Source organism: Talpa europaea (assembly GCF_964194135.1).
Source record: "Talpa europaea genome assembly, chromosome: 4".
NCBI classification, from domain to species: domain Eukaryota; kingdom Metazoa; phylum Chordata; class Mammalia; order Eulipotyphla; family Talpidae; genus Talpa; species Talpa europaea.
The window spans coordinates 46,814,882-46,828,692 of NC_140070.1; the positions used below are offsets into that span (position 1 = coordinate 46,814,882).

A 13,811-nucleotide genomic window follows, 5' to 3' on the forward strand; every position below is an offset into this window, starting at 1 on the left:
GGTTATATATTATTTTTTAAGGGAATTCAACAAGGCCTATGTCAGGGGAAGTATTTAAAAATAAGGTTTTTCTCAAAGGGTAAACACTTCAGTTTGAAAATGTGGGAGGCAGACTGACTGCCAGCATATGTCCCCCTTGTCCGCTGCCCAGAGATACCAGATTGATGGTGTTTATAGAACGTTGGCAGCCCAACTCTGATGCACATGGGGACGGAGCCTGGGAGCGGGAGTGAGGGATTCCTCTCCCCCTGGCATAGCAGTGGGAGGCCTTGCTTTGGCAGCTCGTGGCCCAAGGGGCTCAATCAGGACACAGGGCCCCTCAGAGTGGTGAAGTGGTCTGAATGAATGAGTGATCTCTGATCAATCGCTAGGTCTTCCTCTTCATTGGATCACAGAGGTCCCGTAAAGCATTGCCTTGGTGGTAGAGAAGGGAATGGAGAGTCTGCCCTGGCTGGTGATGGTGTGCTTCTGCTTTCTTCTAAAGAAGAGATTCCCTCTCCAGCCCATACTCACCCACCTCCTTCACTGCCCTGCTCTCCAGCCTCTGAGAACGGACTCTGTTTCCCTATCTCTTCCTTATTGTGGCATTGGCTCTTTTCCAGGAGGCCGTGGCCTGTCCCTGGAGCCCAGCATCTTAAGAATTTCATTCCCCTGGCCAGCCCCTACTGCCTCTGGATTGGGGGTCCTCGAGGCCCCCTTCTTCTTCTGATTCCTTCCATATCTGCTCTCATTCCTAAACAATCTCCCACTTTTTTTCCAATGTGAAGAAAGTGACTCTCATATCTAACTCAGAGCACATAGAAAATACCCCCCAAATGGACACCAAATGAATGAGGCATACATATACAAGGGAAGGGCGTTTTTAGCAAAAGCTTAGGAAGCAGCAACATGGAGTTCTCACCAGCACTCCAAGTGACCTTTAGGGAGGAGAACTGGCAATGCCATATTTTCAGGGCCCAGGGAAATAAAGTCCATACAGAGACTAGGTCACTAACTAGAGACCCCTGCCTGTCCCATTCCAAAGTCCTTATTGCTCTCTGGCCCCCCTGAGGATTCCAGAGTCTGAAGACTGATACACCCACTTCTTGGTGCAGATGGGGGTTCCTCTAGTCCTACCTGAAGACTGCTGTTTGGGGGGCAGACATGAGGAGTAGACACAACAAACTCAGTCATGGTTTGCGCATGATACGCCACCTCACAGTCCTTGTTCTTTTTCCTAATGTCACCCACAATCCCCTCAAAGCTATGGGGACAGCAAATCCACCGCCAGGTTACTGTATTTTTAAATGATAACTCCAGGAAGGGGAAAATGCTAACACAAATGGATGAAGTGTGGAGGGTGGGCTTCCTGTAGGAGAGCAGGGTTACATGACAGCTAATAGGTCATCGCCTGACTCCCAGCACCTGCCCCAGTGCCTGGCACCCAGAAGAGGCTCATGCATAGCTGCTGGATGAATGAGCAACCAATTACCATGTCCTTCCTCCTCTTCTAAAAGACTCTTGTTCCATCTACTTCTCTCCTTCCCCACTACCCTGGTGATTACCACTCCTTTTGGACTCCCGTGCTTTGCCCTAATCACCCCCACTTTCTAATCCATTCTTTTTTCTGTAGCTAATCCATTTCTTTTTTCTGTGACTTTCCAGGAACAAAAATCTGATTCTGTCTTCCCAATTTTCATCTTACCAGTAGCTCTTATGGGTGAAGCCACTGGATGTTGCCTGGGATGAAGACTAGGGACTTGATGACCTGAGCTCAGGTTGCCTCTCCAGGGTCAGGCTGCTTCTTGCCCACTGACCGCTGCCAACCCCACACATGCACTCTTCCCGGGCCCAGGACACTCACGCCACACCTCCATGTGGGGACACCACTTTGTCTCTTGATTGAGTCATATTCTTCCCTGGGTCTTCGAACATGTTCTATCCACGTGGCGGTATCTTCCCTCACTCATCCATCTCACCTCTACCTACCTGTAAGACGCTTATTCTTTATGTCTTCACTTAGATGTTACCCTCCCAGACTGACAGGGCCTGCCCATCTCCCCATACCACACTGATCCCATCCATTGGAATTGCTGGTTTAGAGTCTGTCTGTCTCCACTGGGTGTCAGCTTTGTGGGAGAGAGATCTTTGCTGTTTCATCCACTGTTCCTTCTTTAGCCAAGCTCCAAGTATAGAGTGAGTGGTTAATTTGGGTGGTTAACTTTAATACTTTAAAATAGATGGTCAATGAAAGCATTCATCCTGTCACCTTGCAGAAAACATCCACCTGCTATGTATTAAAAAGATGCTACATCCAACAGTCTACATACATTACACTGACCTACACTATAGTTATGAGAAGGAAGTTACCCTAGCCCTTCCCTGCTTTTTTCTGTAGAGAAAGGTGCTGAGATTTAGAGGGTTAAGTAACGTCCTTAAGCTCACACACCAGTTTCCACTTTCCCAGGTGATCCAGAGCAGAGTTCTTAAACTAGAGTAGCATCTGAGTCTCTTGGACAGTTAGTTAAACACTCAGATTGCTGGATTGCACCCCAGAGTTTCTAGTTCAGTAGGCATGGACTCCAAGAGTCTGCATCTCTGTAAGTTCTCAGATGATGCTCCTGCTGGTCTGGGGGCCACTCTTTAAGTATCCCTGGCCTGGATCATTAAAAAAATACCTGGATTTGCTCTATTGAGACCCCAGCCTCCACCCACACTGACTTGACCTTGGGCCAGGATGTAAGATGAGGCCCTGAGCTTTTCTGAGAGGCTCTGGTGTCCTGCTCAGCCCAGTCTCCATGCCTGAACATGGCCTTGGCTGTACCCAGCCACTCTTTGAGGACAGGCAACCATTGGTGACAAGGACCTGAGTACCTGCTTCTCTTTCTTGAAACACTCACTGCTCTTCTATTTGTCATCCTTCAGCCCTGACCAGTGGTCCCCACATTCTACCAAGGCAAAACGCCCCTCTCTTGACCCCATCTCTTTAACAACTTCCATGCTGATTGATGCATTCTAGGCTTGCTGCTGCTGCTGCTGTCTGAGCAGCTTAATAGCACTGGAAGTTACAGTTTCCTCTGTGTCATGGTGCCTGCAGCATTCATCAATTTCAGCAAGTGTCACCAAGAGTGATACAAGTGTATGGCACAACTAAGTATCCCCTCTGCACAGGCCATTACAGCTGGCTCCTGGCCCAGGGAGGCAAGAACTAGATATCCATTTGGCTTCATGTGTATAGGCCAACATAGAAGTGAAGTTACCCCAGCCCACCTGGCCTCTGCATGGCTGTAAAGGCAGGAATAGACATGGTGCAGGTTTTCTGATCCCATGCAGACCAGGTAAAGGAGGAGTCAGAGTCCTTGTTGGTTTTTTGCAGGTCTTTTATTGGGGTTCACCAGGCATATGGCAGGCAGGGGTGCTTGCTGGGGAGCTGGGAGGCTAGCAGGGCTGGGAGTCTTCACTCTATCTGGGCTCTCTGACGTTCGTTCTGCTGCTTCTCGGCTTCTCTTTCGGCTTCTGCTTCGGCTTCTTGGCTTCTACTGGCGTCCCCGTGACGCCACTCTTAAAAAGCACAGTCTTAGTGCAGGTGTACCCACTTCAGGTGTCCACCATCAGGCATGCATTCAGGATCACAGGGTTCCTCATCTATCCTGATGGCGGGAGGGCAGAAAAGCCTGACTTTTTACCTTACCCTACAATGGCCCCTGTTAATGCTTTGTGTTCCTGGGAACCTCTACAAATACCTAAATGTTCCCCGGTCAGGCATGGGTCTTGTTCTGTCTGAGTTTTGGTGCACTATTTTTTCTCCCCCTCCCCACTTCTACACCTACTTAATTCATCTTTCAAGGCTTATACAAGTGCCACCTTCTCCAGGCAGCCTTCCCAGCTCCCCTTTATTCTCCCCTTCCTCCAAAGACCTCTGGCACTCCAGGCATTGCCATCTCTGGTGTAGAGCTTTACTGGGTAAAATACCCACTGTGATCTACTCTATGCAGCTGAGCTCTTTGGAGTTGGAGATTGCCTTGACATGTTTTTGTCCTCCCCTAAATTTAAAAAGTAGTGACTGAGATTTTCTTCAATTACTAGAGTCCTGTATCTACAATGCAAAACATTGTGAAATTACACAACAGTACAAAATAATCACCGTAATGTTACCACTCCCAGTTTTTATTTTAGTAAGTATAATATGTATATAATACATACGTACACAATAGTATCCCCTTATCCATGGGCATATGTTCCAGGACCCGCTGTGGATGCCTGGAAGTAATACTACTATTGACCTTTATATATACTGTTTTTCCTACACATACATACCTGTGAGAAAGTTAATTTTATAAATTAAGCATAGAAAGAGATTAACTGCTCTTATAATCACTAATAATAAAATAGAAAATTATAATAATATATGATAGCAAAAGCTATGTAAATTGGTCTCTTTCAAAATATCATTTTTAGAAATAATTATATATCTATATTTTACATCATTGTTCATTTTTGTACACTGTATGCTCTCTTCTCTCAGGTGTAGTGTCCATAAAATTCCCACCACCAATTCACCATAGTCCCTTGTGCTCTTCCCTCCCCTGTTGTGAGCCCTCTGCCTCCCTGTCCCTTGCAGAATGTCTCTCTTTCAAAATGCCTTATACATATTTTGAAACCTCAGTTGACTATCAGTAACTAAAAACCACGTGAAATGAAATGGGAGATAAGGGTAAGGAGGGCTACTCTATGAGTGCATGTATATATGCATGTATGTGTGTGTGAATAGTGAATTTCAAACTTTACTTACAGTTTTAGAGCCTACTTTAAAAAATAGATTTCTGTGACATAATTTTAATGGCTATGTAGTATTCCATATGTGGTTGTTTCATAATTTATTTAATCAAAACCTTATTATTTGACTTTAAGCTTATCCCTCCTTCTTCTCCTCCCTTTCTTTTTTCTATATTATAAATAACACTGGGATAAACGTCCATTAACACAGTCTTTTTCCACACTGGCTTGCTTTTTCTTTATATTGTTTTGTCTTTAAAAATAGAATTGTTTTTGCATGTAGCAACCCAGTTTTCCCAGCACCATTTATTGAACAATCTTTCTTTGCTCCAATGCATATTCTTTGCTCCTTTGTCAAAGATTAGTTGACCATAAATCTGTGGGTTTACTTCTGGATTTTCTATTCGATTCTGTTGGTCTGTGTGTCTGCTCTTGTTCCAGTACCATACAGTTTTGATGATTATGGCTTTGTAGTATAGTTTGAAGTCTGGGAGTGTGATGCCTCCATTCCCTTCTTTTTTTTTTTTCAGGTGACCTTTGGCTATTCGGGGTTTTTGGTGATTCCATATAAATTTCATCAATAATTGTTCTATTTCTTTGAAGAATGACATTGAAATTTTTATTGGAATAGCAGTGAATCTGTAGATTGCTTTTGGTAGAATGGCCATTTTGATAATGTTAATTCTTCTAATCCATGAGCAGGGGATGTCTTCCCATTTCTTTGTGTCTTCTTCTATTTCTTTTAACAGTGTTTTATAGTTTTCTTTGTATAGGTCCTTTATCTCTTTTGTTAGATTTATTCACACCAGTGAGAATGGCACATATTAAAAAAACTAGCAACAACAAATGTTGGCAAGGTTGTGGAGAAAAAGGAACTCTCCTGCACTGTTGGTGGGAGTGCAAACTGGTCCAACCACTATGGAGAGCTGTGTGGAGATTTCTTGACCTACTAAACATAGAGCTTCCATAGAACTTCCATATGATCCAGCAATTCCACTCCTAGGTATTTACCCAAAGGACACAGAAACATCAATTCCAAAGAGCACCTGCACCCCTATGTTTATAGCAGCACTTTTTACAATAGCTAAGCTTTGGAAACAACCCAAATGCCCAAAAATAGATGACTGGATCAAGAAGATGTGGTCCATATACACCATGGAATATTACTCAGCATTCAAAAAAGATAAACACATGCAATTTGCAGCAACATGGATGGAGCTGGAAGGGATCATACTCAGTGAAATCAGCCAGAAAGAAAAAGAAAAATACCTGATGATCTCACTCATAGCAGGAATCTAGAAAACTTAAATAAGGGACCAGGAAAAAGAATAACTATAATAAAGAAAATATCAAAATCAACAAACTACTATGAACCAGAGACACTCTATGTGGGGTGGGGGGCAGGGAATGGAGGGCTTGGGGTCAAAATAAGGGGGTTGTAATTGTAAGGGGAATATAAAAATAAAATTAAAAAATAAAAATAAAAAAGAAATTTAAATAAATAAATAAAAATAGAATTGCTAATCACAACTCTGAACATTTTGAAAGTCTTAATCTAGCAAAGCTTTAGGAATTCGCTTTGTATGGAGGTGCCCATCATTTCATATCTTCTATGTGAAGATCATGTTATTATCATTAACAATTTTATCCCAGCTTTTATCTTTCGGCTCTTATCATAACAGTCCTCCAGTGGACATTCAGTGCAACCAGACACAGAACATCTATGTGCCTATGTGTTGTAAGGCTTGTGCTCAGCAGTGGGGATAGAGGAAGGCAAAGCCAGTAAGGCATCAGCCTTCAGCATTCAAACTACTATAGTAGCTGCTTGGATGGATGATTACATGCCTGGGAACTACTTCATGGCGCTCAGAACTCAGCATATTTCCATGACTATAAGGGAAAGCAGGAGTTTCACATCTCCTGAGCCCCAATGCAATGTTGGTCAGGGACACCAACATCTGTAGATAACAAAGACTGGCATTGAGAATAGAGAGGGGCATCCTAGCTCTCTTTCCAGAGAGCTTCATGCCTGCAGTTCCAAAGTCAGGAACCCATGGTGTTAGTCACTGGTAATTTGATGGACACATTTAGCCTTGGGGTGACTCTAAGGACTGTGTCTAACCTGGGGCACAGCTGCTACGGGAGGATCTGCACAGAGCTGTGTGCATGTCTTGCAGACACCTCTTGCCTCCCCCTCCTCGAACGCCACACTCACCAAGTTCACAGAAGCTGCCCAGATCAAGAGTGGCTCTTCCACTTCTTGCTGAGAGAGCAAAGTGTAGAGATAAGGGGAGGTTTTAGGAGCAAGTTGCTTGGGGCTGTGACCCTCTCTTTTCCTGGCCAGAGCACAAGCCTTGCCCCTCTTGCCATTGCTCCTCAAGACAGGCAGACCTCCCAGATCAGCTGCTGAGCTGCACCTGCCTGGAGATAAAGGCACCCGGTTCTTAAGCAGAGGATGAATATTCATTGGCATGAACCTTTGCAAACTCATTTGAGAAAAAAATTAGATCAGGAGAAGTAATCAGATTATTAAAAAGAAAGAGCAAGGACACAAGGCGGTGGTGGAGGGAAGAATCACATTTAAAATGCAAGGAGAGATTTCCTTCCTGCAGAGTAGCTGTGACCCCCTGGACCATGCATCGGGAATAGTTAAGCTCTCCCACATTTCTGCTGCATAAAAATGTTGGTTTTTGAGGCATCCACTGATGGGGGAGAGGAAAAGCAATGTGTACCCTCCACATACGAAAATTATAAAATAATGTTTGAGGTTTTCATTTTATCTTCCTTCGATATCAAGAAAAATTGTGAGAGCTAAAGAGGCTCTGGTGAGTGCTGAGTGACAGGTTAAAGGGCTCCAATAAAGATTAGATGGTCCACTATCTCCTGAGGAAATTGCATAAAAGTGGTTATTCCCTCTTGCTTCTATTAATTTCCTCTTCCTGGCTGCTTGGAAATGCTTCATAACCTGATGCTGCAGATGGGGACGAGAGGCGCTTTCCATTATCTCAATCACTGCACTGTTTATGAGACACTTAATCTGTTTCTTTATAAAGTAATAGTACTGTAGGTGATGGATTTAGTGTCACTGGAAGTCTGCGTGCGGGGATGGGAGGGGAAGGGGGTTGTGAGCATTGTAAGCACCAGGTAATTTGTTACCCTTGAGGCTCTGAGAAATTGGGTGTGTGTTTCAAGGTGACCTTCTGGATGTCAGCTAGAGGTCAGATGTACCATTCCTTTTCCTGGAGGGGGCAGGGGAATGTTATATGTTGTGCCTGGGGAATGGAAAATAGACACATGCAAGTCTTGTTTGGTCCTCTCTGCCAAAGTCAAGGGTGGGGCACAGAGGGGTGTGTGTGTGTGTGTGTGTGTGTGTGCGTGCTGCTATTCAAAAGCTCAATTTATCACTGTCTGTAGTGTGATCACTTGCAATGGAAGGGAGTAAATTCCCTTTCTATAAAGAACAAAGGGGGGATCACTGGTGTGTGGGGATCACTGGTGTCAGAAACATACAGCCTTCCAAACTTACAGATGTCCCACTGACAAAGGCCTCGTGAAAATATAGCGAGGTGTGTGGGGCACTTTTCTTACTCCCACCTCTTGGAATAGTAATGAAACCCTCCGGACTGAGATCAAGCTGGCTACTCTGTGACCTGATTTCCTTTGCTACCTCTCCTTTTCTTCTACCTCTTTCCTTCTTGCTTTGTCTTTGCCTCTCCTTCTGAATCTCCTCCTCATTGTCAAGTCCTGCCCGATGGAGCCCTCTCAGCCCCCATAAGCATAATGTAGATCCCGCTACATGGAAATCAGTCTTCTGTGGCCTGCCTCCCACACCAGGAAGGGCCCCTCCCTGCCTGTATTCTGCTCTGGGGGAAGGGCCACTCCCTGGCCCCTCTCTGCTTATGTTTTCTAGCTGGGGGCCTGGCTCAGGATCTCAGGATAGGTTTGAAATAAACATTATTTGGATGAGGGACTCGTAACTATAGTTATAGTGCTCACCATAGTTGCATTAAGAGGGGAAAAAAAAAAAAAAACCTGAGCTTTGAAATAATGTTGAGCAAAGAACTGTGTTATCCACCTCAAAATTGCATGAATAATAGCATATGTTTGGTTAGGCTGTCACAGTATGTAGTTGTCATTTTTGTAAACGCAGAGTCTTTAGGCAGGTGTTGTGTCCAGGCTTCCCCCCATGTTCCACCCAGCTGCTTTATTCAGGTGACATACCTGAACAGACACCATTTGCTTTTCTTCCTTTGGCCTAAATATTTTTTTGTGAGAATCTACCAGAAGCTCCAGTTTCACCTCTAATTAAAATTGTCTTTCCTCAAGGGGCAGCGTAGTTTTCTTACTCATTTTTCTATGTTAACATTCTACTAAAATAACCATATTGTTAGCTTTTATTTCTTATTAGTGGTGTCTGCTACAAGATGAGTAAAAAAAAGGCTTTGTGGATTTGCCTGGCACTTTAAGCATTTTTAATGCATTCATTCTATGAGAAAATATAGCATCACTGTGCTACAATTTACAATCTAAAAGTTTAATAAGTGAACTTAGGCATACTGCTTCTTTATAAATTAAGGAATGCCTAGACACAGATTTTATTAAAATATTAATCTGATTAATCTATGAAATCTGAATATTAAAGTGATTCATCCATTTTATAATTATAGGTAAAATATATTTTATAGATGTAATGATTTGTCCATTAAGCAAAACAAATAATCTATGCAAAAACACATTCTTTCATTTTCTTCCAAGATTTATCTGCCCACATTAAGACTCTAAACTTCTATTCTGACCCTGAATTTTAAAAGTCCCTGCAAAGAAAACTTGTTTTCCAAGAAGGAGCTGCTAAGTGGGAGTAGAGAGGAAATAGCATTATTTAGTACTTACTCGTGCTGGCATGTATTTATATTTGGGTTTCTTAAATTCTAATGAGCTATAGTTGTGAGAAGTATGAGGTCTTTTTTTAATTGATCCTTTATGCAGATGAGCATTCTCTGTATAGAGATACAAGTTGATGTTCTGAGGCACTAAGTTACTTTCCAGTGTTCCCCAACTAGGAACCAACAGAGCCAGGACTGTATGATGACTTCCCAGTGCTCACAGCTCTAGGGGAGATGACATCATACCCATTCCCAGGCCTCTCTCTCTCCAAACATTCCCTGAGCCTTCCTGAAGTCCAGTGTGGGCCCACTCCCCTTTATCTCCTCTCCTTGTAGCAACTCTAGGGTCCCGAGACTTAGGCATTCCCAATTCTGCCCTCCTTTATCAGAAATCTCAGAGGGAATCTCTTTTCAAATACCTCTGCCATTTGTGGATATCAGAATGATTGTTTATGCTGTTAACTTATTAAGTGTAAAGGAAGAAGGCTTTTTAAGTGCTAGAAAGAAAATGAAAACACCTTGTTTTTCTTGGACTGATACATTAAGAAAATTAAGTATGGCAGGGGCCAGATGAATGAATGAGTTTCATCTCCACCCTCCCAGAACCCTGAACTTTCTAGGAAAAGAGCTTCTACCTTGTTTGGGAAGCCAAGATCTGAGAGTTTTCTATGTTCTTTAGTTGCAGAATTGAAAGAGGTGAAGACAGGCAGCAATGCTGTGTGATTTACAATGGAAAATGCCAAGTGCTTTTCAAAGGAGACAAAGAAGAGTTGTGGGAAGAAGAAAGGAAGAGGAGAGAAACAGTGGGAGAGACTTTACTGAGTGGGTTTGGGAAGAGATCAGCAAGGCAAATTCTAGGGTACTGTGGATGTCCCATTCAAGATATCCCTTTGCTCTTTTGTTTGTCGAGAATTTGATAAAGATTTAAATTATCTGTTTTTCTTTCTACAAAGAAGTTTCTTTTAAATATGTTGAGATGGGATGCTAGTGCCCACTTTTACATGGTTACAATCTTCAAGAACCAGTGTGTGCATGGAGCTGGAGTCCCAAGGGATGCTCTACAAGTAGGCCTTCTCAATGAGAAAACAGCGCTCTATCCCATATTCGGAAGTTCTAAGAAATTCTTCATTGAAGAATGAACTTAATTTTTAAATTCATATCTTCAACATATTTGGTCATAGAACAATACAAAAAACTTGAACTGCATAGATTCTGCCAATCTAGAATGTTCTGCTTCTAATGTCTCCCATCCAAGAATAGTTCCCGCCCAGGGCACTCGTAGAGTAACTGCTACCTTATACTTCCCTTTAAGTGAGCAAATTTTAAGTGAGAAAATTTTCTGAGAATAGGAAACTACTCATCTTTCTTGTCTTAGTAGAAAAGCTATAGATATTTTTCAAGTAATTTATATGTATATCATCACTGTCATTTCTCTCACTATGTGATCCTGGGCAACTTTTTTAACCTCTGTCTGCCCCATTTTTTTTCATTAGCAAAATGGGGGTGATAATAATAGCTACCTCATAAAATAATACATGTAAAGCACTTAACAAGAATGTTAACAGATGGTAGCTACTGCTATTATTAAAGAATAATCTGCACTTTCCAGAAAGGAACAATATATTTGGGAAGATGAGCTTTGTGTAAGTAGGAACAATTGTAACAGTGCTACTGGTATAGTTAGGAATTCACTGTTATAATTGCATGAATACACAAGATCAAGAGCTCCTTGAGGGTAGACTTTTCTCTAAATTCCCTGGGTAAGGTTTTCAAAAGGGTCACAGTTTATGTTTGTTGAATGAATAAATGAGGTATGTAAGAAAACCAAATGAGCTGACCATGCAGTCAGCTTTACCTGGTCTCAGAGGAAGAGGAGCCAGAGCAGGATTCATGGTGACAAGAAGATTTAGGATCTGAGGTTGTGAGGAAGGGCCTGAGGGAAGCAGGGCAGGCAGGAACAATTTTATGTGGAGTCAGCAAGAAGGAGACCATATGTTTGGTATGGAGGGTCTCTGTAGATGAGGCATGAATGCCTGAGGGATGGTCTTGAAGCAAACATTTCAGGGCATGGCTCTTCACAAGTCTATAAGGGATCACACAGGAGCTAAGAAAAAGTGTCTTTTTTTTTTTTTAAAGATTTATTTTTATTTATTTATACAAGCACTGGGTACAGTCAGAAGTGCGGGAAGGTGAGAGAATTCACCAGAGCCAGAGCAGGGAACAGAACAGGCAGACCGACGAAATACACTGCTGAGGGGAGCAGCGGGCATGGCAGGAGAGGTCTGCGCGCCATGTGGGACCCTTGCCAGCGGCCGGGAATCCAGCTGGAGCTGCAGGGGCTGTGGGCAGCTTCCCAGCCCAGTCCTCAACCACTGCGCCAGCAGGGGAGGCCCAGAAAAATGTCTTATATTGGAAGTCAATTCCAGTGGGTACTGGGCTGTTCCAAGTGTTCCCAGCCTTCTCCACTGCCATGTACATGATAGATAATACCTAGTGCATGACACATTCCCTGGTGCACTGCCTTCAAAGCTATCCTTTTTTGCCCTACCCCTGAAAGCATTTCAAAAGGCAATTAAGGGAGAATGATGTTGTTAAGGCAGTAACCTTGAAATCACTTTAATTTCTTTTTAAAGAATCACTCATGAATTTTAGTCCTTTACCATCATTCACAGTGAGTGCTTATTAACAGCCCACAGTGTGCCTCACGTGTGTTACAACATGACATTTAAAAACCATGGGTCCGATCCATTGTCAACCAGGACCCCTTTCCATCTGAGAACATTAGGTGAGATTCTGTCAGTGAGTGTCTCAGGGTAAAGCCCTGGCTGTTAACCAGAAGGAAGAGGGAGGGAATAATCATTTATAGAGCACTTATGTCCCAGACACTGAGCTACACATTAGATTCATTTTCTCAATTAAATCTCTCGACACACCTGAAAGGGAAGAATCATTATTCATATTGTTCAAGTGAGAGAGGCCATTGGTACTGGGAAGGTCTGTTTCTCTAAGGATGTTTGAAGACTTGGAGGTGTTAAATAGGTTTTTTTTTTTTTCAATCTGAAATGCTCACTTTGTGCAAGGGGATATTTCAACATCATTTTTAGGGGGCAGAATCTTTTGTTTTCCCATTACAGGGAGGGCCTCTAACTGCTGCTCTTTCATTAATTCACACATGATCTCTTTGTGTTCCAGCTTGCCCTGCAGGAATGTTCAAAGCCAATCAGGAAGCTGAGGGCTGTTCCCACTGTCCCTCCAACAGCCGATCCCCCTCAGAAGCATCTCCCATCTGCACCTGTCGGACTGGCTATTACCGAGCGGATTTTGACCCCCCAGAAGTGGCATGTACTAGTAAGTGTATAGTCAGGGTTCTGGGCTGGGAAGTTTGATTTCTTGATAGTGCAAGTGGTGCTCCTGGGGTGGGAGACTAAACCTCCAATTGCAATACAAAGCAGAAATGCTGGCTGTAGTGCTGAACTGGACAGCTCCCACTCTGGGCTTGGCAGGGGCCTGTCATGTGTCTACTCAGCAGCACAATCAAGATTATATTCTTTTTTGTCCCCTTTTCCCAGATAAGAGAGCCTTCCTCTTAACAGGGAAAAGACAATTTCTACCCATCAGATGATAAAAGTGTCACTTGGAGAGTTTCATTAGTTAAAAAAATCAAGATCCAATAGAATATTGCAATAATTTCTAGTAACTCTCTCAGTCACCTCCTCCAAGAAGCCCCTCTTGATTGCAACCTATTTCTTCACTGGGCTTCCTATATCTCTGCAACCAGGCTCTCCTTATAACTCTATTCATTTTATTAATTATCCAGTTACTCTGTACTTTCTTATCTCAATACTGAACGAATTTTCTTGGGTACCAGTGTCATATACTTACTTTCCTGTGTCCCTTCCAGTGCCCACTATGGTCTAGCATCAGTGCCCCTACCAAATGACAAAACCAGGGGCCTGGCTACAGTGTGCATCTCTGAAGCAGAAACTTTTAGGAGTTGGTGGCTGATGTATCATCTCTATCCTCTTCCATTCTCTGCTGTAGAATGAAAGTCGGTCATTTTGCCCAAAAATCTGGTGTGGGAGGTGTGATACCACTCTCTAGGTAGGGGTGGAGGAAGGGAGAGTCTTCTCCTAATCTGCTCCCCATAATCATGGGGAGGCAGGAAGCACTTCT

The 13,811-nt window shown here is 43.1% G+C and overlaps 1 protein-coding gene across 2 annotated transcripts in view; it reads left to right on the forward strand.

Annotated features, from left to right (window-relative positions):
* EPHB1 (EPH receptor B1) overlaps positions 1–13,811 on the forward strand; it is a gene marked incomplete at both ends in the record, with an annotated part of 419,149 nt that overhangs the window by 264,929 nt on the left and 140,409 nt on the right. For both annotated transcript variants that reach the window (XM_084232252.1, XM_084232253.1), the window contains one exon: positions 12,831–12,986. In XM_084232252.1, coding sequence (XP_084088378.1) covers positions 12,831–12,986 — 156 coding nt within the window. The remainder of the gene's footprint in view (positions 1–12,830; positions 12,987–13,811) is intronic.